Source organism: Trichogramma pretiosum, unplaced genomic scaffold (genome assembly GCF_000599845.2).
Source record: "Trichogramma pretiosum strain Unisexual culture from Peru unplaced genomic scaffold, Tpre_2.0 scaffold167, whole genome shotgun sequence".
Classification (NCBI taxonomy): Eukaryota; Metazoa; Arthropoda; class Insecta; order Hymenoptera; family Trichogrammatidae; genus Trichogramma; species Trichogramma pretiosum.
The window spans coordinates 70,842-95,903 of record NW_019641603.1 but is presented as its reverse complement, the minus strand read 5'-3'; the positions used below and the strand labels follow the sequence as shown (position 1 = coordinate 95,903).

Genomic DNA, 25,062 nt, shown 5'->3' with positions numbered 1-25,062 from the left:
ATATATTGCGCAGTGAATCGATCAGGCGACGTCCTCGAAGATCAACCAGAAGTCCGTGTCTCGCGAGAAAATCAGCACCCATAATCGCCGCATCGACATCCGCAATGACGAACTGACCCGAATATCTTTGACCCATGGCCAGATGCAGAGAAATACTCGTAATACCGTACGTAGCGATCGGAGTCAAATTCGCCGCATTGAGAACGATCTCGTGACGCTCGAGTTTACCCACGATGAACTTCCTCGGTAGAAGCGAGACGACCGAACCCGAATCGACTAGAAATACGATGCGCGTGTCGCGATCGTAAACGTAGAGGCGATTTTCCACGAGCGAGGCGCCGGTATCGGATGCCCAACTCGTTACCGGCGGATCTAGTTTTCCGATTTGACCATCGACACGTGAGGTACGAACGAGCACGGAGGATTGCATCTGTGTGCGTTCGTTGCGTAATTCCGATGATACCAGCACAAATCGCTGCTTCGAGTGTTTGAATTTGGCGGAGGAGAAAATCTCGCCGACGATCGTCGCTCTTGTCGTCGCAAGCGAGCACGCGACGTCGCCGTTCGATTGATGATCGCCGATTTTAAAATTTCGTAGCTGTTATCAGCTCGATCGGCGCGAACGACGTCAGCCACGTCGGCAATGGTGTCCTGATCGAGAGCTGCCACTACCAAATCGAACTTTGTCGCGTTCGAGCTAATGCCGTTGAGACGAAACGATGCTTCGATTTTTAAAAACCATAGATCTGGATTTTCTCGCCAAATGGGTGGTAATTCGCAATGGAACGATTGGACTAGAGTTCCTACTTTAAGTATTTTCAATGGAGATTTGTCTTGATCGAAATCTTTTTCTATCAAAATTATTGGAATTTTTTCATCCCAGTCATTTGTCTGATTTTCAATTTCGTGGATAGTTGTCCTTTCGGGATGAAATTGAGTAATGAATTCCTCCGACACGTCAATTTCATCGTCAGTAGCAACGTTCATGGCAACATCCTAAAATTAAAATTGCGTAAAAATTTTAGATGATTGAAAAAATATGAAATAATTTAAATCATTGAACTCACTGATGATTCGCGAAACGTTTCAAAGTAGTTATTGTCTTCACTAATGCTTGCGAAATCATAATAAATTTCACCTGCATCTGACACATTATCCGACCAAAAGTTCTGCACTTCTTCCGACCTAGAGTGTAATCAAGTTTATTGAAAAGATCGCAAAAAAATACACTCGGCAACAAAATTATCGCAACAAAAAATTTCATCGAAATTTTGTCGATTTTCAAATGCTTCTATCTTGGTCGATATTCAGCGCATCGGGACTAATTTTTTTTTTTGATTTCTAGGGAATTTTGTCCTTTTTAAATCCATATATACTGTGATTAGATTCGAGTCAATATCGAGTTACCAGTAGTATTTGAGCGCAACACTAAAAATTACTGAAAAAAATTTATTGTTTGAACGTGTACTAGTACCAGAATAATTTTTTCATTGACATTATTAATTTTTATTTAAATAATTTTTAGAGCTCTCTACGATTTTTTTAACGCCCTGTAGGTCGTTTTGGAGGTACCATTTAAAGTACGTAAAATCCCTCGTCCAGCTGAAATTAACACGATTTTCTGGGCATTTTGCGTACACAAATCGTACCTTCAAAACGATCTACAGGACGTTAAAAAAATCGTAGAGAGCTCTATTTTTTTTAAAATTACTCGTTGAAAAGAGGTCTTTGCCGTGGTGTATGTTAGATTTCAATTAAAAAATTACTGTGGTACTGGTACACGTTCAATCAATTTTTTTCAGTAATTTTTAGTGTTGCACTCAAATACTACTGGTAAATTGATATTGACTTGAATCTAATCACAGTATATATGGATTTAAAGAGGATAAAATTTCCAAGGAATCAAAAAAAATCGTGTCGATACGATAAATATAGCCCAAGATAGAAGCATTTGAAAGTAAAATTTCGATGAAATTTTTTGTTGCGATAATTTTGTTGCCGAGTGTATTATCATAGTAAAGGTAAAAAAATATATACCCGACTACGTCGTCACTACTTTCCATCATAATAGATTTTCACGATACACACTGAGAAAATTTAATTGCAGACGTATACTTTTTTTATGAATATATGATTTTTTTAACTCTTTATTTCTCAACCGAGGATTTCTCGACTTCTCGCTAGCGACTCGTTCGCTTCACTGGTACTAATGTAGCAAACAGACCCTTCTATTATTGTAGTTTCTTGGGGATACTTGTCCCCTCCAATATTGACTGGCCCTAAGCAGTCTAATAGACTGCGAATGACACTCGTATGTGACTAGAATTACAAAAACTACATTCATCCAGACGCACAATTGGCTTATACATACCTACGGGCGATTATGCAGAGAAAGGTATACATAAGAAAAAATTTTTTTTCAGAAACTACACTGGTGCAGCACATAATGATATTCTTCATAACGAGAAAAAAATGTCACTTATCCTACTAAAGTTTCTCTCTTTCATTGAAAGAATTTTTTGTGCACCATTAAACATTTCGAGAGGATTACTACCATTGTCACGACTATTGAAAAAGATGAAAACGACTTGCCAATTTGGATTACCGCAGACAAGAGAGAGGTAGCTTCGGTTAATCTTATTTTTATATAGAATGTTTAAAATACTATATACAAATAGATTAACTCAAATTTATAAAAATTTAGACATATAGTTTTCAAAGTAGCCATATTCAAGAAAAATAAGTATCTCTGAATTCAAATTAATCCTAGTTTTATTCTAATAGAAAAAAACGCTGTCAATTCATTGGCCAAACTTCTTATCAATTTAATTTATTCATACCAATAGAAAATCAATAATACCTTATCCGAAAACGTAATTACAAATTTGACTTTTTAAAATAAAAAAATAATTTTTCTTAAATCATTATTTCTTTATTGATCTTTAAGCAAAACTATAAAAAAATTATATGAATGAGTATCGACTGTAGCGTCTCCGCCATGAAAATGCACGAAACGAAGAACGCTGAGGAAAAATTGGTCTCAACACAAAAACAATGTGATAAATTGTTAATATGTTATGTATTGACAGCTACGTTAGTAATTTTGTATATTTTTAAATTTTATTACAGTTCATAAATAGTTACAAATTTAATTCTTACTATTTTTCATATACTTTTTTTGTACCGTCTACATTAACGTTGCGCGCTATCTATATATACAGCAAGCACTGGTCGGCTTTAATACCGGCCCGTTGGAGAGGGACCGAGAGCCAACCAATCATAGTGCGCGCGCAAATCGCTTGCTCGTTATTGGGGGTCTGAAGTATAGTAAACAAACATGTTTCTATGCGCAAGTTAAAACTCGGATAAAGACGTATAAGCCCCACCTCCATACGCAGGGAGCTCGTGACTGTGTATCGCGGCGGCTTGAATATTTCGTTCATTACTCATATTCTGAATAGAAGTAGTTTTAAGTTGAAATAACAATGATTTTGATATTGGTGATCATTTTTCTAACAAATGAAAACTTCATTCATGCGTATACAAGCAATATTTCCTATAGGAAATGTTTTTCCAAAAGGTTAATGATATAAAGTACTCTTAACATAAGTAAGCTCAGTTCAACGTTAACTCTGAAACGCAACGGTAAGTTTGAAGTATCGCTTTTGTTGCTTTTCACTATTTTTAAAACATTTTATCCTTTGTCTTTTAAAATTTCAACAAATTAACATTGAAAATTAAATAATTTAACGATTCATTATTCAAGTGTGTTTCAATGTGTGGTCATGTTTTTATGCTATATACGAGGCTTTTTCCCTATAATCAACTTAGTTGATTTTTTTTTTGTAAAATTGTTCTTTAATATAACTAATTTTTTATCAGGAACGATAAAATAATATATTTGAGCTGTAGTATTTCAATATTTTACTATAAAATAATAAATCGTCAATAATTCGATACATCTATTACTCCTCACTGAATATTTTCACTAATTATTTAAGATTTTATCAGTTTATTAAACTCTTTCAAGTTAGTTACCACAACTTTTTATTTCCTCATAGAGGAAGCTTTACAATGGGTCTAAAATGGGCTTTTTTCAAATGTTTTGTCTCATATAAGTCGAATATACGTTCATAAAGTACATATTTTTTCAATTGGGTTTAGGACGAAGCCCGAAAAAGTTTCAATTCGATTTGTGTAATATTTTATTTGTTAAATATTTACAATTGTTTTTTAATTTTTTTGAAAGGATGTAGTGATTTACTGAAGTTTTTAAGCCCAGATTTCAAAAGATGAGCATTTGAACTTAAATTTGAGACCGAAAACGTTAAGACTTATCGATTAATTACATACATAGGTATATGGGGCGAATCACGATAGATGCACCAGCGGTGTGTGCGAGTGCGCAAAACAGCCAAATCACGCAGTTTTTGACTCGCTGTACGGACTTCATATGCTATCTAGAAAAAAACTCGAGTAAGTGATTTCGATGTGTTTTTTCCTCAGCTTTCCAGTGGTGAGGTCAAAAATGCAAAAATCAGCCTCCATAACCTCAAAAAATGGACTTGAACATAAAACACGCTGTATCTTCTTTTTCCGCCAGGTTTAGAGTTTTTTTGAGGGTCTAGATCGAAAGATCTCGCGATTTTACATAAGAGATGACTGTAAAAAAAAGGGAATTTTTCGATTTTCTCGAGCAGTGAAGGAGGAAAGAGCGCGCGGTCGGCCGTTTTCGAGCGCCGCGGCCTGTTTTTGCGCTACGCTTTACGTTTCCTTATTTATCACGCGTTAGGCTTTCGCCATAAAAATAAACAAATATATGGTTTTTGTGTATTTTTTCCTCATCTTTCCAATGGTGTAATTAGTTTTTGGAAAAATTTCTTCGTTTCGCGAATAAAATGAAAATAATGAAACTGTTAATCAAAAAAGTTAATTTATTTGTTCAAAAAAGCCAATTTTCCACTGATGCATCTATCGTGATTCGCCCCATATCGTGAAAATGAAAATGTTATTTTTTCGTTTTTCGAAATTCTTTTAATTTTTTGAGAAGTGATTTTAAAAACAGCCCCAAAAATAATAAGCCAATACTCTACGAATGAAAAAAACGCGAAAAATCATCTTTCCTATCCTATCCTATAAAAGTGGTGAGGATTTTGGCGTTAGCATTTTATACGCGCTGTGATTGGTTGTTCAGTAGCTTGCTTTTGTTTTGTAGCGCGCCAATACGAGTATTATAGTAAGTTAAGAAAGTGGAATATTAACCTATTGGACGGCTGAAGACTTATTTTGATTAGTTTTCTCGAGGAGACGCTGAGGTGAAAAGCCGACCTATTGCGTATTTTTACAGTTTATAACATAACCTTTATTTAATTTTTCTATTTTAAATATTGAAAAATGGCAAAACGGAATAAGAAAGAAGAGAGCGCGCGAAGCGCGCTGAAAGTCGGGCTAGTTTTATTTATAAATGCTAATGAAGCAATTATTCAAATTTAAATGAAAAAAAACTAAAATTTCTATTTCCCGATGTAATTTTTAAAATAATCTATGAATCCTAACATTTTCTGTCTAGAATTCAAGCTTACCTTAATACATATAGATCAATCGACCATTATAACTAATATTTAGTGTTACCGGATTTAATGCAGCTGCTATATCGACTGGCCCTTCACTGGAATTCGCTTTCGCTACTTGTAAGGTCTACTTTGAGGGCTTTTTTTGTAACCTTTCTGTCTTCTTCACTGTCACTGCTGTCCGGGTGCTCTCTTTTGCTTTTTTTCAAACTGTTTTTGTATTTAGGATCGCGTGCTTTTTCGGTATCACTCTGTCAATTATAGAAAAATTAATCAATTAGGAATTTGAACAATTTTCTCGTTCGTCGTGTTCTCTTACCTTATCATTCGATGCACTTTCATTCCTGATTCTCTCACAAGCAGTTAATTTTCCTTTAGGTGACAATTCTAAATAGTTGAAAGTCTTTTTGCTGGTTGAAGGTTGATCAAAGATGCTCAGTATTTTTCCAACCGTTTTGTTTAAGGATTTCGCAACTTCCTCTTTCTTTTTTTCATTATAATTTTTTTTCAAAAGCTCCAACGAATTTTTTTAGCACGAGCTTGCGTTTTCTTCGCCGTGATATTTAACCGTAACCTTACTCAAATATTATTTATCGTCTTTAAAAAAAGTAAATTAATTAGTAAAGTAAATTAATATTCGAATTTAAAAACGAATTATGAATAAATAATTGCATATCTTATGATTTCTAATCGCAACTTTTCAGGACGATTTTGACCTTGTATTTTTTTCCATTTTTATATTCAGCAATATAGTTACATTTCCCTCTTCTACATCTGGATGCAAGTTTTTAACTTCTACAATGCTCGTCGTTTTATGAGCCTTCCAAAAAACTAAGGCAAATATTATTAACGATGCAAAAGAACAAATTTTACACGCTACTAAAAATATCGCACAATTAATACCGATCAGTGCTGAACATAGTTACGTATGAAGTTGGGCTTGAAACCGATCGATAGGTAAATAATTATAACGTAAATTAATCTCTTCGCAATTAATCAAGGTTACTTGAAAGTAAGCAAAATGCGCAAGCGACCTCTCCTATTCGAAGATTATTGCATGAAGTTGAAAAAACGCGCAAAAGGGATTTTTGAACAAAAATTTACGGAACTTGATGGAGAAAAAGGTCTCGAAGGAGAAAACGGCTTGGAGGGAGAAAGAGGTTTTGAAGCACAAGATTTTGAGATCTGCAAAAATGAAGTCTATGCATCCACAATCGATGAATACTCTTCGCCTCTTAATCCACTGACGTCAAAATCAAACCCGCTTGATGAGAGAGACAATTTTCTTCCGTATTACAGTTAAGTTCGGGTAGTTTCATTTGCTAGCTATTAATTTAGAACTTATGAATACCTATAGTTGCACGGGATGCGCGCGCGTACATTACGAGATCAGAGAGTTGCGGCCCTTACTTACACACAATTGCACGCATATTTTTTCTATCGGTTGATTATTTGTTGTCGTTCTCAATTGGCGTAGTATCTTTGCTATCTTTATGTTCAAAGCATGTCGTCGAACTAGTTTTTCACGCTTTACGATTTTGAAAAATATTTTTAGATTAAATTCTCGAAATCTTAATTCGTAGATAACTAAGTCAGTATTTATTTGATCTGCATAAGTGAATATACGTCAAAAATAATTGCAACGATCTTTTTGCGTTGAAACTCACTTAAAAATGTTTTATACTTTTATTTTCATGAAAAATTCTAAAAATCTTAAATCTACCATTACATAGGAGAGTACAATCAAGAAGAGGAAGTTTCCTATGCGAGCGACGACGACAATTTTGTCGACGACTATGTTGATGACAATTTCACGAGCCCAGATCCTCCTTCTTCTTTGCAAGATGATCTTTACGACGGAGCTGGTGTTACTGTTCGCGAGTTTATATTAAGCATCGGTACATTAAAAACAAGCACACGTCAAACTGATACGCAAATTGCTGCTACGTTGAAATTGTTCAAATCAACTCTGCCAAAACCTAATAAGTGTCTTATATAAATTTAAAAAATCCTTTCGTGACATTGATAAACCAATTTCAAATTGTAATGTGTTAGTTTCGAGTTCAAATCGTACTTCAGGTAGTGATGAATAAGTTTCGGGTGATGAACATTCAACAGAACATCGGCGCGTGCGATTGTAATGAAGACTTGAATTATTATTTCCTTGAGATACCCTTGTTAGACAATTACAATCGTTATTCGATCGCCCTAGTTTCTACAATAAATTTATCGGAATTAATGCTAGATTGAACCGAGATTTGCATTGTTTTTCTGATATATACGACGGATATATTTACAAAGAATTTGTCAGTAAATATTTTCGTAATGAATGCTTTTTAACCTTCATGTGGTACACATGACTCCGTTTTTGCTCTTTTGACATTTGAAACTACATAAGTACGTAAAAATATCATAGAATAAACAGTGTGTAAAACTTTTTTAAAAGTACAAGAATTTTTCTCAGAATTTTTTTAATTTGATAATGGATTTAGTATTCGAACGATTTCAAAAAATGAATGGCTTTAAAACTACCGAAAATAATACTAATTTAATGATTTTTTTATTTAACTTAGTAGCTTTTTCTTTAAAGATCTCAAAGCCGAAATGGTGTAAAAAAAGGGAAAGGGATTAATGGAACAGACCAGTATTAATAAAATAAACAAATTGAAATCGAGCGTATTTATTTTATAAATTAGTCTACGTACCTTAATTACAAACAACTATTCATAGTCAAAACTAAATTACTGTTTGAAGCAATATACACTTTTTTACAAAGTTTAAGAGTAATTTTATGAACAGTTTTTAACCAATCTTTATAATAATGTATTACCACGATACTCGTGCGAATTCAATTTTAAATTGCACTCGCTCATGAATGAGAGATTTTCTAAAATGATGAAATGTACTTGTGTGGACTTTTAAGAGGTGATTAGTCAAAATTTTGACATTCAGAGGAATTTTTTCGATCATGAACTGTAATTACATGTCTATCGAGGTCAGCTTTGCGCCCAAATGTTTTGTGACAGACATCGCATTTGAAGGGTTTGATTCCATTGTGTACTGCATTTGTGTGTATAGTAAGGGTACCTTTTTGTCCAAAAGATTTATGACAAACTTCACATTTGAAAGGTTTCATACCATCGTGCACTGCACTTACGTGAATTTTGAGTTGACCTTTATTTTCAAATGATTTGTGACAAATAACACATTCGAATCGTCTGATACGATCATGTACTCTTTTTATATGTACATTGAGAGTACTTTTTTGCCCATATGATTTATTACAAGTTTCACATTTGAAGGGTTTGATACGATCATGTACTGTCAATATGTGTTGCTTCAGAGTCTTCTGGGATCCAATTAATTTTTTGCAAATGTCACACTCGAAGGAGTTGCTCTTATTATGTACAGAATCGATGTGTGAATTAAGGTAATCCTTCCGGCCGTATGACTTGTGACAAATCTTACATTTGAAGGATTTAATATTATAATGTATTTCATTCGCATGACGATTGAGGAGGCTTTGGTACATAAAAGATCTATGACACATTTCACATTCGAAGGGGTTGTTCGGATTATGTTCTTTATTTATGTGAATTTTGATGTCACCCTTGCGGCCGAATGATTTGTGGCAAACGTCGCATTCAAAAATTTTTTTCTGTGCATGTACCTCATCAATGTGCCTTTGGAGATCCGCGTGGTTTCGAAATGATAAGTGGCATTCCTCACATTCGACGGATTGGCTTTGATAGTGAACTCCAATTGTATGATATTCGAGGTGATGTTTGCGTCCAAATGACTTATGACAAATTTCACACTCATAGGGTTTTAAACGATCATGTACTGCGCTTATGTGTTTTCTGAGATCCCTGTCGTATCCGAATGATTTCAGACAAATGCCACATTGAAAGGGTTTCTTCTTTTCGTGTACTGCACTTATGTGAGATTTAAGGTGAGTTTTTCTTCCAAATGATTTAGGACAAATATTACATTGATAAGGCTTGCTACGCATATGTACTGCATGTATGTGTTTGGCGAGATTACTTTTATATGAAAATGACTTGTGACAAATGTCACATTCGAAGAATTTGATACAATCGTGCACTATCTTTACGTGAGTTTTCAGTTGACCCTTGCTGCCAAATGATTTCTGACAAATCTCACATTCGAAGGGTTTGATTTTATTATGTACTGCATTTATATGTTTATCGAGGATACTTTTGTATCCAAATAATTTCTGACAAATGTCGCATTTGAAGGGACTGTTGCGATTATGTACTACACTTATGTGAGTTTTAAGATAACCTTTTCGTCCAAATGATTTATGACAAATTTCGCATTCGTTTGGTCCAATGCTTTTACGTTTGGCATTGGTTTGATTTTTAAGACTTGCAGATGCAGTATTAGTTTTTCGACACACTCTTGACTTATAAGATGATTTTTTTCCAACAATTTCATCAACATTCCTTAGCTTCTCACATTCCGTCAGTTTTAAACGAGAGTTGGCATTCAATCGACAATTATCATCATAATTAAATCCTTTTTTAATCAAAACTATAAGCTTTCTTTTATTCACGTAATTGTGCGGATTTTGGTTATCTTTTTCGATAATAGGTTGACAACTTTGATACTCGGATTTGCAAATATTTGTCGATAAAAACGTCGGTTGAAGTTTAACATCTTTGCACTCAAAATCGACGAATATATTTTCATTTGTAGTATCAGACTGATTTTCTTTTTCGATTTTTACAATAGATTGACAATTTTGATACTCGGATTTGCAAATATTTGTCGACAAAGACGTTGGTTGAAGTTTAACATCTTTGCACTCAAAATCTATCAGTACATTTGCATCTAAACTTTCCTCTGATGCTATAGTTTCATTTTCTTGTTTTGGCTGAAATTAAAATGATGGTCTAGTTTCTGATGGTGGATGAACAGAAAACAATTCAAATTATTGAACTCACCGATAATGCATGAAACGACAATATTTCAGATTTTTCTGCTTTGCAAGGATCCACCGAATCGAGAACATAATCGTCAGCTGCAGTCGTCAAAGTATCGCTCGGCTCTTCCTTCACCCTGGCAAAAAATCGAGTTTTATAAATGATCACTCAAAAACTTATCATGGCAGTACAATGTGTATCACATCAAAAATGTTTATTTATTTGGCAGTTACTTTTCCGTTAAATCTATAAAAACAGCTAAGTTTTTCAGTCAGTTACTCACGTAGAAATTTGTTCTCCATTTCGCATAATTTTCAGTTATTTTAAATATGATGAATACTCAGTTTCTCACTTGAGATTTTAATTTAAGTGTTCGCATAACTTCTCACGTGGGATCTCACGTGATGACTTTTAATAGGGCTAAGTCTAAATAAAAATGCTGATTATAATGACCGCTTGGGAAATCTGTGGTAGAAATTTTTATGCCAAGATGACGGAAAGGGATCGGACATTAACACAGACTTTTGTGGGAGCCGAGTAATAAATAAATGTCAAAAAATGAAATAGCAACTTAGGTATCTGATGTGATCAAGATCATCTACATTCAAATATGTTCTTGTAAACAAATTTTTGTCAAAAAACTTTTGTCCCTTCATCTGCAATTAGTTAATTAAGGCGTTTTGACCATATATCTGAGATCCTGTTTTATGCCCGATCTCCTTCCGTCATCTTGGAATAAAAATTCCGAACATTTCTTAATATAACTGTGGGTTTTTCCGCAGACAATAGGGAGAAAAAGAAGAAATAATGAACTTGGTTCACATAGCCTAGTTAATTATGAACCTTTTCGGGCATTGGTAGTTAATTTTGAGCCTTTTCACGAATCATCTTTTCTATCAGGAAATACGCGAGAGATCAGTAAAGCTCGTTACTTGCAATTATTTAAGTGTGAAGGGAAAAATGGTCACTTGATAAAACAGTTGAAATCGTTTATTTCGAGTTTGACAGCGACTACCTTTGAGGATATGTAATATTATATTTTTATTAATTGCAGCGAAGGTGGTCAAGTAAAATTAGTGTCGAAATGAAAAAGTAGTTAATTTATTTAAATTTAACTTACATTGTGAAATCGTTAGAGTACTGCTGTAAGCAACGAGCAGTCAATCACCACAGAGAAAAAACACTTGGACACTTTTTAACGCAACTGGCCTGCTAGACTGCTGGAGCACGTGTAGTCCAGAATTATGAGTCTGTGGAGCAGACACACGAGCTTGAGCTTGTAGCTTCGATGGTATTTGATTTCCTTCTTCTTTTATTTCCTGTAGAACAGATGGTCGATTATTATCAAACGCAACCCTATACATATCATAACTTATATGAATTTAATATTGTCATGGTTATTTTTGATTTACTTGAAATAATGATGATCATAAGTAAATGTAAATGCTCATAGTTTTCGTCGTTGTATGAATGACTTGCACACATTGACTAATTGTTGCATTTATTTAAAGTTATCTATTGTTTATTATTAATTTATTATTCATTTTTTAAAAGGTGATTTGAAATAGCACAGAGAAACATGAGATCATTGTATACTTCGATCATTGCTCTTTGAGTTTTGTTACATTTCGTATTCAAGAATTATTTTACGCTGCTAATAAATATTACTTGATTACTTATTTTAGATACGTTATCGAATGTTCGAGAAGGAGCGAACTGGATCTTAAAGTTAAAAGCCGTCAACTTATTTCATTTTTAAAGCGATCGTAAAGAAGGCATCAAATTTCATTGAGGTCTTATAAGCCGAACTGTTTGAGTCCAGCAACTAGCGACGCCCCTGTATATTGTTCTAGCAGCAACCTTTTGGCAATTCTGGTGGAAAAAAGCCGCCTGAATCCGAATCTGAATGTTGCCAGAACGACAAGTGCTTCGAAAATTGTTTACACAATTTTTGTTCAACGGATAAAGTAAAATTTTAATTTTTCGACCTGAAACGAATTTATTTAGATTATTGAGGTAATTTCAAACAAAAAAGTACTCTTATGTTTTTCCTCTAAGATTGATCTTTTTCGCGATATTTAACATTGAAACTTCGAATAAATCCGAAAATGGTCTTTTTAAAACCCAAAAAAAAAAGAAATTAAAATTATATGAATTTTAATCTTGCTTACAATTTTAGATAGTCTTTAAAAGTCCATTAAGGTGGCTAGTCAGTAAAATGGGTCGACAACAGATGTTTATGAAACTTTGCAGAAATATTCTTTGTAATGTGCTTTATATGCTGTAGAAATTTCAGCATGGGTTATCGAACTAATTTTTGAGAACGAAGCTGTTGAAAATAGCAAATTTAACATGGGCTCTTGTGGGAGGCCACCATAATTTCATACATTTTACACCATAACTTTTTTATTAAACACAACAGATCTTAACCAAAAACGAGTATGTTATGCTTCAAGTCACTACCTTTCGATTGGTATGTTAAAAAGTACCCCTTATCGAACTAACTAATGAGTAATTAAACAAAATGTGCGTAAAATCATTGATTTCGAATAGTGCGAGCGGTTGCCTGCCTAATGCGAGAAAGAGACAGACATACGCCTCGCTGTACTATTGTTATGATTACTGACTATAGCCACCTTCAGGACTTACGTACACTTAAAACTCAAATTTTTTTGTCATGTACTTACCAAATTGAATCTTAAGTTATACTTCGATCCTCTGAGTAATCTGACGTATAATGTATGATTTTCCGGTACTCAATGTAATCTAGAATTGCGCTTTTGTAGTTGACACTGTCAGGCACACTTTGTCTACACGTGGTAGTAGCAGTAGCTCATTGGCTTGTAATGTGAAATTTCATAGCCACGTTTGTCTACATGTAGTAGTAGTAGTAGTAGTGAGTTTATTCACTGAAACGGCGAACGAGCGCTCCTTACTCGGGAATCGATTCGCATGCGCACGTTCTCGAGTTTAGGAACATCGATATCGAGTATCGTCTCATCATAATTCGAGTAGGGCCCACTCTGATTGGTGGCGAGACTGTTTACTCGAGCATCGTGGAGGGCGATTTGCACGTTATCGTGTGCTCGCTACTCGATGGTCGACGTAGCACCAACGACGACTCGGTGACGACGTTCTTCGAGATCAACGACGAATTGCACAGATCGGTGCTGATCGATGCCAAGGACTAGGAGGGTCGCACACCTCTTCAATTTGCAGTGCGGCCAATCTCTTGCCGAAAGTAGTCTACGTATACTCTTGGATCGTGTCCAACTTCGTTTTTCCCGCCTCGAGCTACTTCGGTAAGGAATTCGAGAACGACAGGCTCGATTCGAAACTGAGACTGACGTTCAAGGCCGTGGCCGTCGTCGAACGACTCGAGAAAAGAGTCAATCCGAGTACTTACATACAAAATAAAGTGGATTAATAGTTACGAAAAGTTTTGATTTTCTGATTTTCAAGTACACGATCCTCAAAAAAACATTCTAACAAATTGAAGAAAAACGTCTTTACGTTTGAACTTTCGCGCACGATCGAGCTTCGCTCACTCGCGGCTTACGCGATGGCGGCGCCGGCGCAATCGCATGGATGAAACCGACGCGCCGTCGCGCCACCACATATCTACCTTTTTCCTCTCCGACCCCGGCGAGGCTTTTTTCTACCTAAAATACCGTATCTTGCAATCATGGCTGTCGGTAAAAATAAAGGGCTTTCCAAGGGTGGAAAGAAAGGGCTCAAGAAGAAGATGTAAGTTACGATTATCAATGCAATTACCACCCGCGTCTATCTCTATTGTAAAAGTCTGGTGTCGCTAAATCTTCGCGTGGTGTTCATAGCCTGCAAGCGTTTACATGTGACGTGCCACACGTGCATTTTTATAACGAATAAACAAATGACCTTTTGATTATTATTTTTAAAAAATATTTGTTTTTCAAGTGTCTTGTTGCAACTAAGTAATGTTTTTTGTTGTTGCAATGATTCTTATTAAAGCAGATAGTTACATTTTAATAAGCTGTATTGAGCTAACCATCAAATATTCTAATTATTCAGCGTTGACCCATTCACCCGAAAGGACTGGTATGATGTCAAGGCCCCATCGGTCTTCACTGTCCGTCAAGTAGGAAAGACCCTGGTGAACAGAACCCAAGGAACAAGTATGTATTGAAATGTGTTTATAAGCCAAAGTGTTGACACAAAATACCCAGACCTCATCATAATATGATTATGAAAAACCGCCAGCTGATTCAATTGCTTTTACTCCTCTTAGATATGAATCTAAAATTTATAATCATTTTCAGAAATCGCTTCCGAGGGCCTTAAACACCGTGTCTTCGAAGTTTCACTGGCAGATTTGCAGAGTGACAATGATGCTGAAAGATCTTTCCGCAAGTTCAAACTTATTGCCGAAGATGTGCAAGGACGCAATCTCCTTACCAACTTCCACGGCATGGATCTCACCACTGATAAGTTGAAATCAATGGTCAAGAAATGGCAGACTCTTATCGAGGCTGTTGTAGATGTCAAGACTACTGATGGATACAGCTTGAGAATCTTTTGCATTGGTTTCACAAACAAGGACCCACAGTCTTCCAGAAAGACTTGTTATGCCCAGCACTCACAAGTAAGTTTTACTTGAACACTACAAGTCTTGATCAATATTGTAGGGATAGGGAACTAACACAACAGTACTTTATGGCTTACAAATTCATAAAGCATAGATTATTCTATAGTTTATTTATTGACAGCTTCTAATTTCTAAAGTATTGTAATATTTCTTGTGAAAAAAGAAACTTTAATGAAATTTCTACTATTTTTCTTAGTAGTGATATTTTCTTCAAATTTGTGTAATATTTGCTTTCATTATTTAAATATTGTTATAATTTAAATTGTTTTCATCTTTCAACTAAATATTTTTATTAATTTTCAGGTTCGCAGCATCCGAAGAAAGATGGTTGACATCATCACTGAGGATGTGACCAAGAGCGACCTTAAAGGTGTTGTCAGCAAGCTCTTGCCTGATGCCATTGCCAAGGATATTGAGAAGGCTTGCCAAGGCATCTACCCCCTGCATGATGTCTACATCCGCAAGGTAAATTATTCCATCTAATTTTTTAAATATCTATCTTCATTAAAATATATATTAAGTTTATGAAATCAATAATTTTTGTTATAACATTTATCAACTTATTCTTTCTTGAAAAAAATTACTCATTATTTCGCTATGAATGTTCCAGGTCAAGGTTCTGAAAAAGCCACGCTTCGAACTTAGCAAGTTGCTCGAGCTCCACGGTGACGGTGGCAGCAGCAAGGGAGGAGAGACTGGCGAAGCCGGTACCAAAGTCGACAGACCAGAGGGTTATGAACCACCAGTACAGGAGTCCGTTTAGGTGAATTACCTAGGCATTCAAACGCAAACATGCAAAAATGTATTATAACTACATGAATTATAATTCAATCAGTTGATGTGAATTGTAACATGGATTATAATCTAATTTTTACAATAAAACATCTTGTTAGTAAAAAATAACGATCTTGAAATTGTTTTTACTCAAATTTATTATAGGATAACTTTTTTCTTTATTAGCTATTGAGACTCGAAACAATTGATGTCATTGACACTTTGTTAGTCGACCTTTTCTTTCAATTACATCAGTGTCCCTGCATTTTCTTCAAATTCATCTATAATTTCAGTAAGTGCATTCGATTCGTTATAAATATGATTCTCCTACTGGTAAAACTAATTCAATTACTTAGTCGTAAGTGCACCGAGATCGATCGAGATCGATCGCGATAGCCGACGAATACAAATGTAATAGCACCTCTTCGCTTATATAAAGTGTGAAAAACGAGACACGAAAGGGGCGTCAAAGAAAATGTTGAAAAATTGGGCCGCGAAGAATCAGGCACCGCTGGCCAAGTGCATATTCTACTTCTTCAAACTCCTCGGCACGGCGTGCATCACCTACGATCGTCCTCGCTCTTCCGGCAACAATAATAAATTGTTCAATGATCGCCGTTACTCCGCGCGAAAATCGCGCCTCGGCTGCGTCTTCAATCTGGCCGCGCTGTGCCTGACTCTGCCCGTGAACTACCAGGCGATGAGCTACATGCTCAGGAAGACGTACAACGACGACGCGACGATCTCGCCCTTCGAGAAGGTCTTCAACACGGGCAGCGACGTTTGCGCCACAGCGAGCGCCGGCCTCGTCCTCCTGATCTTCGCCCTGGATCAATCGAGGGACGTGGCTATCGTCGAAAAATTGGCCTCGATCGTGTCCAGGTTCCAGAACCGATTGCCCTGCCTGAGACTCGGCAAGCTCGTGCTGTTGAGCGGCCTCGTCGACCTGGCCTGGCTCTTAGGCACCATCAGTCACGTGAGCGCACGGCCCTGGCTCTCCTTGACCCTGTACTACTCCAACTTCGTCCTGCACGCCACCCTTCTGCGCTACACCGTCAGTCTCGTCCTCGTCCAGCATCTGTACGAGCTCGTCAATGCGAGACTCGACGAGACGATCGATTCGTCCAGGATCTGGTCGACGACGACGACGACCGCAGCAGCAGCAGCCGTCGATGTGCGCCTGGCGCGTCTACTGCACAGCCGCTGCACCGAGGCCGTGCGAGATCTCGCGGCTTTTTTTTCTCTACCGATGACGGTCTGCCTGCCGAACGTGCTGATGTCGGCGCTACTGGCCGGCTACTGGATCACCAAGCCCATGCAGCCGAACAACGACAACAGGATCGGTTGCTTCGTCTACGCGCTGCCCTTCGTTTATCATATTATTCTGTTGGCCTGGAGCGCCACTGGCACCGTCATAGAGGTACAAACAATTGTTGACAGGAAAAAAGAAACAATGAGCCGATTTTATGCATTATCGCAGAGCAAACGTACCAGCGGTATCGTCAACGAGATCTCGCTTCAGCTCGTCTCCAAAGATCCGGCGATAATCACCGAGGTATAATGTGACAATAAAAAAAAATGAATTACTTTTATACAATTTATAAAATACTTCACCTTTTTTATGTGTGGTTCACTAAAATTATGATATATACAAATTGATTGCATTTGTTATTCAGATCCTAAAATTAAAAAATGTTTATTTTCATTATATTAAATGGATTTAATAATGTTTATGATCATAATTTTAGGTTTTATTCTCTAATCTGTAATAATTCAAATTTCTTGAAAAACACTATTATATGTAAGATATTCAAATTAATTAATTTTTTTTTAATTATTTCATTATGTATTTTAATGTTTCTTTAAATTTAATTTTTTTATACTTTATAGAACAAATTTTCTAAATTTAAATCAATCAAGAATTATTATTATTAAAATGTATAAAAACTTATCACTAAATTTTATAATTCTTGACTGATATTAATCGTTGAGAAGAATTTCCCCAATATTCAGATTTATAATAAAGTGAATTTCTATTGATTTAATGATTGATTAGTTATGACTTAAATTATAATTTTCAACTCTTTAATTTCTATGAGTTTTTATATTCAAATTATATTTCATAGTTTAATGATACGTTTTCATCGTTTTCTCTCTCTTTGCAGTTGAATCTATTTTCCATGCACCTCTTGCACGCGGACGCGCGAATCGGCGTCTACGGCCTGTTCACGATCGATGAGTCACTGCTCGTGTCCGTAAGTCCGAGTCTCTGCGATATATCGGTTATCGGTACTATATAACAATATGTACGAATTAAAATTTTTTCGTTCTAGATCGCCGGATCGATCACCACGTACTTGGTCATCATCTTGCAATTTCGCGACCAGTCGTAGAAAAAAGTCGTAGCTCTATAGTAATAGAGGCTTGTTTACTTGGAGCAACGCAATTATTAGCTGCTGTTGTGCTGTTGACGACGCGACTAGCGTCAAACTCGAAAAATTAGTCACTATTTCAGATATAAATTGAAAGAGAGAGAGAAAAACTCTCGAGGAATGTCGTCTGAGTCATTCGGAGCCGATGATTAACCCGCGAGGAAAAGTGGGAGTTAAACGCTGGTACGTGCTGAAATGAAAAAAAAAACGAGATCAAAACACAAGCGGTGTATCAATAGATTAAAAAATGTGTATTTGCACGTTTCATTCTTATACAATTGCATTACAATGGCAATAAGAGTCATCATTGGAAGAGCAGGTATATTACAATCCTTCGGTATGAAGATCGCAGACTGATGGATTATCATAATTATTACTAAAAAAAAAGTAAAAAAAAAAACAAACAAACAATCTACACGATGAATTGTTATACAAAACTTTTCTTTTCATATAATATATATAATAGACGCAGATGAAGTATATATGTAAAAAAAATAATTAAAATACGGGCTTTAAAAACGAATCTAATTCGTAATTATGCACAATAATAATAATATAAGTCGTTAGATTTATATAGATATAGTTATCGGTGTGCGTGTATAGTAATCGAAAAGAGAGAAAAAAATTCGGCGAAGAGAGAAGAACACAGGACCGCGCGCAGCACTCACAAAAGTTCACGTTTTCGCGGCATTCGAAAAATGGAATATGCATTATCTTATTCTCACAAATCGTCGTGTTTTCAACAAGACTCATCATTATCGTGCATCTATTTCTCTCTTTCTCTCTCTCATTAACGTGCGCTCACTTATTATATCACATAGAAGAAGTCCTGTTGTGCTTTCTTTTTCGTTTCGTTTGTCTTCGACTCTGTATACTTGCAGCGAGCTTAAAAACTATATACAAGTTTTAATTTTCTTATTGCTAAGTGAGTTCAATCATTCGATCTTATCCTTTTTGTTGTTTTTCGTCCTTTTTTTTAATCGTTAGCGATTACTTAAACGTTACATAGTTATACTAGTATGTATACAAAGGTAATTCAAGGGTACAAATATAAATAAATTTTGTCAATTGAATATTAACTTTTTGATGCTGTGCAAGTACTTTTGTTACCCCGTTCGCATCATCGAAATTTATTAAAATACAATATCATGATTTTTGTACCATTCAACCAATAGTTAAAAATTTTTAGATTAAAGATTTCAAAAGAATAAAGAATCATGCACGCATCTCAGAAAGTAACAGAGAATGACTTATTGAGAATGGTCACTTGCTCATCATTCTAGACTTCTTGATTTTTACTTTTTTTAGATGCACTACTAGCTATTTTAACTTAATTTGATTAAAAAATATTTTTAAAATACAAAAGTATTCACAAGCACGAAATACAATTATGAATTCATTGTGCGAGACAATTCTGCGTCTCCACTCTCTAAACAATGTCCAGATTGATCTAAAGATTTATAGAAGCTGTTCAATTATTTCTTAAATCTTTTTATATTGTGCCCTGTGTTATTTTGAATTTTGTACAATGCCTTTCGCGTATTTAATGGTAATTTTAAATGAATGTACAAAAATGCATGCACAATATTCAAAATACTGTTTTAAATGATTTAATTATGCTGATGACATTGCATGCATATTCTTACACATATATGCATACAAATTGTGAAAATTCTGTACCTATGTATTTGTTGATATTAGAGGCCAGATAATCACAGTAAAATATTTATTGCCTTCATTTCAATATTTCTGAATGATTTTATCAAAACGAACAACAGTTTGTGCAACATTTTTCAACTTTACCATTGAGTTTATATTCATAACAAATTCACAGAGTAAAAAATTAATACAATCATGATCAATATAGCTATAACTACACTTATCATACCAATACTTAAAAAACACTTAAGCAAGTATTGAACACTTGGAAAAATAATATTACTTCATCGTTCTTTAAATAATTTGTATCCTTATGTCAGAATCATAAGGAGCAGGTAATCAGAATTTCAATTTTAAAGATATTTTCATCGTCAACAATAGAAAGTTCCATCAACGATTTACTGTAAATTGCATTGATCATTAGCAGTTACAAAAGTTTTTAAAACTGGTAAAATATTGTACAATTTTGCACTGTTTTTCACTTTCTTCGTGACTCAAGTGAAAGGTATATGCAAACGTTCTTTCAAAAATCAAATTTGGTATCTATCCTCTAGTAAAATTAGAGGATAGTGCACCGATGTTTTCTGCGACTCGAATTGCCGGCCTTCATACGCTTCCTCTTTTCTTTGCCCCTTTGTTCTTTATCCTTACGTATTTCTCGCACCTAATGAAAAAAATTTTATTTTTAATCTGTGTTAGTAGAATTTTGTACCGTGAAACTGAATAATTTATAGAACACAATTACTTCAAAAGCATGCAATTTTATGTGATAAAAATAATTTATGTTGTCTTTAAATTTTATAATTGACTATTATTTCTAGTTTAACTAAAAATTATTTTGTAAACAATATAAAAAATCAATAATACTGCACACTGAATTTTTTATTTTATTATTGTAATAGCACTAACCAAAGTGTAAAATGCGTCGTCTACTCCCATCCTGGTTTTTGCAGATGTTTCAACAAAAGGAACTCCGTACTGCCTGGCAACTTCTCGCGCTTGTGTCATGTTAACAGCCCAAGATTGCTGTAAATCACATTTGTTTCCAACAAGTACCATTGGCACTTCTTCAGCATCTTTAACCCTCTTAATTTGTTCACGATATGTTCCTATATCCTGTTTATGAGAAATTTGGATAAAATTATAGATAGCTATATTATTTATGAACTGTCAAAATCATCCATGAATGGAAATAAAGATTAATTGCTACCTCAAAACTTTTGGCAGAGTTAACAGCAAATACAAGTAAAAAACCCTCTCCCGTCCTCATGTACTGATCCCTCATTGCACTGTATTCTTCCTGACCTGCTGTATCCAAAATATCCAGCAAACAGGTTTCTCCATCAATGACAACCTAATATAAACAAGCAATCATGATTGACTGCATATCAAATCTACAGCAACAAAAATAGAATAAAAATGCATACCTGTTTTCTGTACGAATCTTCAATGGTGGGATCGTATTCGTCAACAAAATGATTCTGGATAAGCTGGATCGTGAGGGCTGATTTTCCAACGCCACCAGCACCAACAACAACAAGCTTGTACTCAGTCATTTTAAAACTTAACAGAGAGGTTCAACGATTAATGAAAAATTTCACAGCAGGCTACTAGCAGTCCATGAATCTGTAATAAAAAAAAAAAAGTTATGTACTGCGGTCAGGTCCTAAACCTCTCATAATTGATTCGTATAATGTCAAAGCAGTTGCGTGTACATTGTGCAATTTCAAACAGCGAGCATAAGAAATAAAAGCATGACGGGGCCCTGAACTGACTATAAGCAATACAGTCAAAAGAGAGAGAAAGAGAGAGAGAAAGAGATTGATCAATTGATAATAACCACACGAAAGTTACACACATTGAATCTTTCAGTTTCTTTAAATTAGTGACTCATGAGTCATTTATAAAATTGAACGTTATATATTTTTCTTCTTCTTCTCTTTTCATTGCATTCTCCATGCACACACACACACACACACACACACACACACTAACACACTTTACACCGTGTGCGCGTTCAACGAGTCGGCGGCCTCAGAGCTATGTAACTTTTTTTTTTATAATCGCCGAAACGATGAATCGCACACACACGCACACGAGTCAATCTCTCAAATTTCAATTTTTTATTCACGTAGGAATTCACATACGCACACACTCGCACGCACGCACACTCACAGGCGCGCAAGATGAGAACACGGAGCAGAGCAGAGCAGCAGTATAACAAGCTACAGCAGCAGCTGGGGGAAGTGGGAAAAAAGAAAGTTGATTTTTCATATAAACACAAGCGAGCGCTCACTATGTATACACACACATCGCGCGCAGAGGCACAACCCTTTGGGACAACGAGACAAAAATGCAGCGGCAGCGGCGGCGGCGGCGGCGGCTCACCTATTCCTCTGATTATATCGTACGCACATACTCGTATGCACAGTAGCAGTTGCGTACATGTATATCTATGTATATGTAAGCACAGTCACAAGCACCGAGAGCGTTGTATGATACAATAGAAGAAGAATCCCAAGCAGTCGTCGTAGCCGTCGCGAAAGGCACAACTTGGCAATAGACAATAATAACTTGTCTCTCTGTCTCTCTTTTGCGCTGCTCTTCTCTCTTTCTCTCTTACTCTCTACACTTTATGCACGAATATATACAGATAATGTAATCGGCGATTACACTCTCTTGTGCACGTATATAAACACACATGCGTGGATGTATGTGCGGAGAGACACGCCGCAAAAAAAAAAAAAAAAAAAGAGAGAGAAAAAAGAGCAAGTGAGCGAGAGTCGCACACACGCATATGTGTACAAGCGAATATAGGTGTATTTAATGTTGTACCCGAAAATACAACGGGAAGAGGGAGATCGAGAGACAGTATAAGAGTGAAAGAGAGACAGACAGGGAGAGAGAGAGAGAGAGAGAGAGAGAGAGAGAGAGAGAGAGAGAGAGAGATGAGATTGCACGACGATTCACGTATATTCACATAGAAACAACAACAAAATTATCGCGAACACTCCCTCATATTATATTTCGAGGTTAAAAGGAAAGGAGTCGGAAGAATTTTTTTTTTGTTTATAAGCTTGGACCCCGTGTCACACACATAAGCGTCGTCGTCGTAATGTTTATTATTATGTATTACATATATACACACACATTACACACATATATTGAAAATGACGCTACGTACTATATATATATACATGCGTTATATCAACAACACGGCGTTTATATGCGCGTCCGACTCCGTATATTATACTACGTCGGCGTCGGCGGCGGCACGTCTCTCCTCGCGAGTCTCGAGCCGTCGTGGTCTGCACGGCAGAGAGTTACGTTGGCTGTTGCTGCTGCTGGGGCGGCGATTTTCTTGCGAACACTACTTCGGATCTGTACACACACACACACACTGTATTACACTATGCTTATCTATACACTACTACGGCGACTACTACTACTGCTGCTGCTGCTGTTGCAGTGCTGCGGCGCGCGAGCAGCGATGATCGTACATGAGTGTGTTATTTGCACGCACCGATGATGATGATGATGATGATTTGACTTGGAAGGATGACTCATGTGCGCATGCGGTCCAGTCGAACCCCTTAAAAATTTCTCTTGGTTGGCTGCTGAGGATATACGTGTATTTTAGCGCAGGCTAGAAACTAGAAAGAGAGAAAGAGAGATGGTATGACAGCTGCTGCTGTCTGTGGACTGTGGCGCGCTGCGCGGCCGATGCAAAAAGGAGGGAAAACGGCAAACTTTGCTTGAAGTTGTATAGTCACGTTGCGTTCGCGCGAGCCAAGGGTGTTTGTTTCCTGTGTCTCGAGTCTAATTATTCAACACCAACAACAACAACAACAACAAAATGGTTACGGCAAGCGGCTGCTACACGCGCATCACCGGCTCGCAATTGTCCCGTTTCGTCGACGATACCGTCATCTTGATAGGCGAGATCAAGAACGTAAGCTAGCTATACTAGCGCGTAGTAACCTAAACCCGGCGAAATTTTCAGTGTTTTTTATATCTTCTTCTTCATATATTGGAAGGTCGGTGCCAACGGCAAAGCGGTGGAGATCGAGACCACCGACAAGATGTCAGTCAACGTCAATCTGCCCGAGCCCCTCACCGGCTACGAGGGCTATCTCGAGGTCTACGGCAAGCCGGTGACAAAGTCCACCCTCACCGTGCACAAGTACAACTACTTTCCACCGGAATTCAGCGCTAATTTTGGTAATTATGATGAACATAAAGTAGAGTGAATTAGTGACCACCGAATGTACTTTGAATTGTTTATTGCATGTGTGTGTGTGTGTTTATGAAAATTAACCCTAATTGGCTTAAACGATATATGAATCTATTTTCATTGCGTTGTTGCAGAATCCGACAAGTACAACCAATTTCTTTCGACTCTGCTAGTGCTGGGCGATTCAAAATGGAAAATCGATGACAACTAACAAAAACCGTACAACTTTTTTGTAATAGTTTTATCCTTGTCATAAGGCTGATGAATATAGTGTTGTACACTACTTTTATGAAAATATAAGCTTTTGAAGCTGCAAGTTTCGTGAGAAACAATCATGCCTGGATACAATTTAATAGTATTTATATTTTAATGTTAAGCATTTAATAGCACTAAGTATTATGTATAATAATAGAAAACCTTTTTTTAATAAAAAAATAAAACTGTTGCATCAAGAGGTAAAATAATCTATTGTCACTGTTCTTGTTGTTTCATCTTTTGAGAATTGATGAATAAAAGAGTTAATTATTTTATTCTTAGATGAGATATTGACTTATTATAACATATTTTTTAAAAGAAACCCTCTAATTTAAGACAACACCATAACAATTGAAAATAGTGCAACATATAAATTATTGGTATAATAATGTGTTAATCGGAGCTACGTCAAACTATTTTAGGTTCAATAGACTCGAAACTGTGGTTTAAATATTATATTTAATACAATTGTTATATCAACAAGGTAGGCAGCTTAATGTTTTATTTATAGTAATTTATTGGTGATTACTGAAAGGAATATTAATCTGTAAATAAACACAAGTGAAAA

At 35.9% G+C, this 25,062-nt stretch overlaps 5 protein-coding genes across 9 annotated transcripts; 3 read left to right on the top strand and 2 right to left on the bottom strand.

Annotated features, from left to right (window-relative positions):
- Positions 1 to 8,483: 8,483 nt before the first annotated feature.
- LOC111693554 (zinc finger protein 431-like) lies at positions 8,484 to 13,342 on the bottom strand. The gene is made up of 4 exons (XM_023458365.1): positions 13,204 to 13,342; positions 11,637 to 11,835; positions 10,538 to 10,652; positions 8,484 to 10,467 (listed from the first exon to the last, which is right to left on the bottom strand). Coding segments are annotated over exons 2-4 (2,085 nt in total). The 5' UTR covers positions 11,639 to 11,835; positions 13,204 to 13,342; the 3' UTR covers positions 8,484 to 8,499.
- Positions 13,343 to 14,131: 789 nt separating this feature from the next.
- On the top strand, positions 14,132 to 16,043 carry LOC106652020 (40S ribosomal protein S3a). The gene is made up of 5 exons (XM_014370741.2): positions 14,132 to 14,263; positions 14,567 to 14,670; positions 14,815 to 15,137; positions 15,444 to 15,605; positions 15,751 to 16,043. Exons 1-5 carry the CDS (start codon positions 14,202 to 14,204, stop codon positions 15,901 to 15,903), a joined length of 804 nt encoding a protein of 267 aa, XP_014226227.1. The 5' UTR covers positions 14,132 to 14,201; the 3' UTR covers positions 15,904 to 16,043.
- Positions 16,044 to 16,135: 92 nt separating this feature from the next.
- On the top strand, positions 16,136 to 18,610 carry LOC106651958. Its single transcript, XM_014370676.2, has 3 exons — positions 16,136 to 17,334; positions 17,395 to 17,469; positions 18,080 to 18,610. Exons 1-3 carry the CDS (start codon positions 16,390 to 16,392, stop codon positions 18,212 to 18,214), a joined length of 1,155 nt encoding a protein of 384 aa, XP_014226162.1. The 5' UTR covers positions 16,136 to 16,389; the 3' UTR covers positions 18,215 to 18,610.
- On the bottom strand, positions 18,577 to 23,515 carry LOC106652054 (ras-like protein 1). 5 transcript variants are annotated; one of them, XM_023458362.1, is made up of 5 exons: positions 23,190 to 23,515; positions 21,433 to 21,631; positions 21,216 to 21,359; positions 20,915 to 21,121; positions 18,577 to 20,669 (listed from the first exon to the last, which is right to left on the bottom strand). In XM_023458362.1, exons 2-5 carry the CDS (start codon positions 21,559 to 21,561, stop codon positions 20,565 to 20,567), a joined length of 585 nt encoding a protein of 194 aa, XP_023314130.1. In that variant the 5' UTR covers positions 21,562 to 21,631; positions 23,190 to 23,515; the 3' UTR covers positions 18,577 to 20,564. The 5 variants fall into 5 exon arrangements, with proteins under 5 accessions (XP_023314130.1, XP_014226290.1, XP_023314132.1 ...); XM_014370804.2 differs by lacking the exon at positions 23,190 to 23,515 and adding an exon at positions 22,394 to 22,729; XM_023458364.1 differs by lacking the exon at positions 23,190 to 23,515 and adding an exon at positions 22,315 to 22,333.
- Positions 23,516 to 23,557: 42 nt separating this feature from the next.
- On the top strand, positions 23,558 to 24,775 carry LOC106652092. Its single transcript, XM_014370842.2, has 3 exons — positions 23,558 to 23,957; positions 24,043 to 24,226; positions 24,374 to 24,775. The coding sequence occupies exons 1-3, from the start codon at positions 23,862 to 23,864 to the stop codon at positions 24,448 to 24,450; spliced, it is 357 nt and encodes a 118-aa protein (XP_014226328.1). The 5' UTR covers positions 23,558 to 23,861; the 3' UTR covers positions 24,451 to 24,775.
- The last annotated feature ends 287 nt before the right edge of the window (positions 24,776 to 25,062 follow it).

What these genes read in the sequence shown, in the direction of transcription:
- LOC106651958 (XM_014370676.2), top strand. Translation starts at nt 16,390, where the DNA reads ATGTTGAAAAATTGGGCCGCGAAGAATCAGGCACCGCTGGCCAAGTGC. An exon ending in CCACTGGCACCGTCATAGAG is followed by an intron (nt 17,335 to 17,394) that starts GTACAAACAATT and finishes GCATTATCGCAG; the next exon opens with AGCAAACGTACCAGCGGTAT. An exon ending in ATCCGGCGATAATCACCGAG is followed by an intron (nt 17,470 to 18,079) that starts GTATAATGTGAC and finishes CTCTCTTTGCAG; the next exon opens with TTGAATCTATTTTCCATGCA.
- LOC106652020 (XM_014370741.2), top strand. Translation starts at nt 14,202, where the DNA reads ATGGCTGTCGGTAAAAATAAAGGGCTTTCCAAGGGTGGAAAGAAAGGG. An exon ending in AAAGGGCTCAAGAAGAAGAT is followed by an intron (nt 14,264 to 14,566) that starts GTAAGTTACGAT and finishes CTAATTATTCAG; the next exon opens with CGTTGACCCATTCACCCGAA. An exon ending in GTTATGCCCAGCACTCACAA is followed by an intron (nt 15,138 to 15,443) that starts GTAAGTTTTACT and finishes ATTAATTTTCAG; the next exon opens with GTTCGCAGCATCCGAAGAAA.
- LOC111693554 (XM_023458365.1), bottom strand. An exon ending in TGTCGTTTCATGCATTATCG is followed by an intron (nt 10,468 to 10,537) that starts GTGAGTTCAATA and finishes TTTTAATTTCAG; the next exon opens with CCAAAACAAGAAAATGAAAC.
- LOC106652092 (XM_014370842.2), top strand. Translation starts at nt 23,862, where the DNA reads ATGGTTACGGCAAGCGGCTGCTACACGCGCATCACCGGCTCGCAATTG. An exon ending in TGATAGGCGAGATCAAGAAC is followed by an intron (nt 23,958 to 24,042) that starts GTAAGCTAGCTA and finishes ATATATTGGAAG; the next exon opens with GTCGGTGCCAACGGCAAAGC. An exon ending in GGAATTCAGCGCTAATTTTG is followed by an intron (nt 24,227 to 24,373) that starts GTAATTATGATG and finishes GCGTTGTTGCAG; the next exon opens with AATCCGACAAGTACAACCAA.
- LOC106652054 (XM_023458362.1), bottom strand. Translation starts at nt 21,561, where the DNA reads ATGACTGAGTACAAGCTTGTTGTTGTTGGTGCTGGTGGCGTTGGAAAA. An exon ending in AAGATTCGTACAGAAAACAG is followed by an intron (nt 21,360 to 21,432) that starts GTATGCATTTTT and finishes TGTTTATATTAG; the next exon opens with GTTGTCATTGATGGAGAAAC. An exon ending in ACTCTGCCAAAAGTTTTGAG is followed by an intron (nt 21,122 to 21,215) that starts GTAGCAATTAAT and finishes TCTCATAAACAG; the next exon opens with GATATAGGAACATATCGTGA.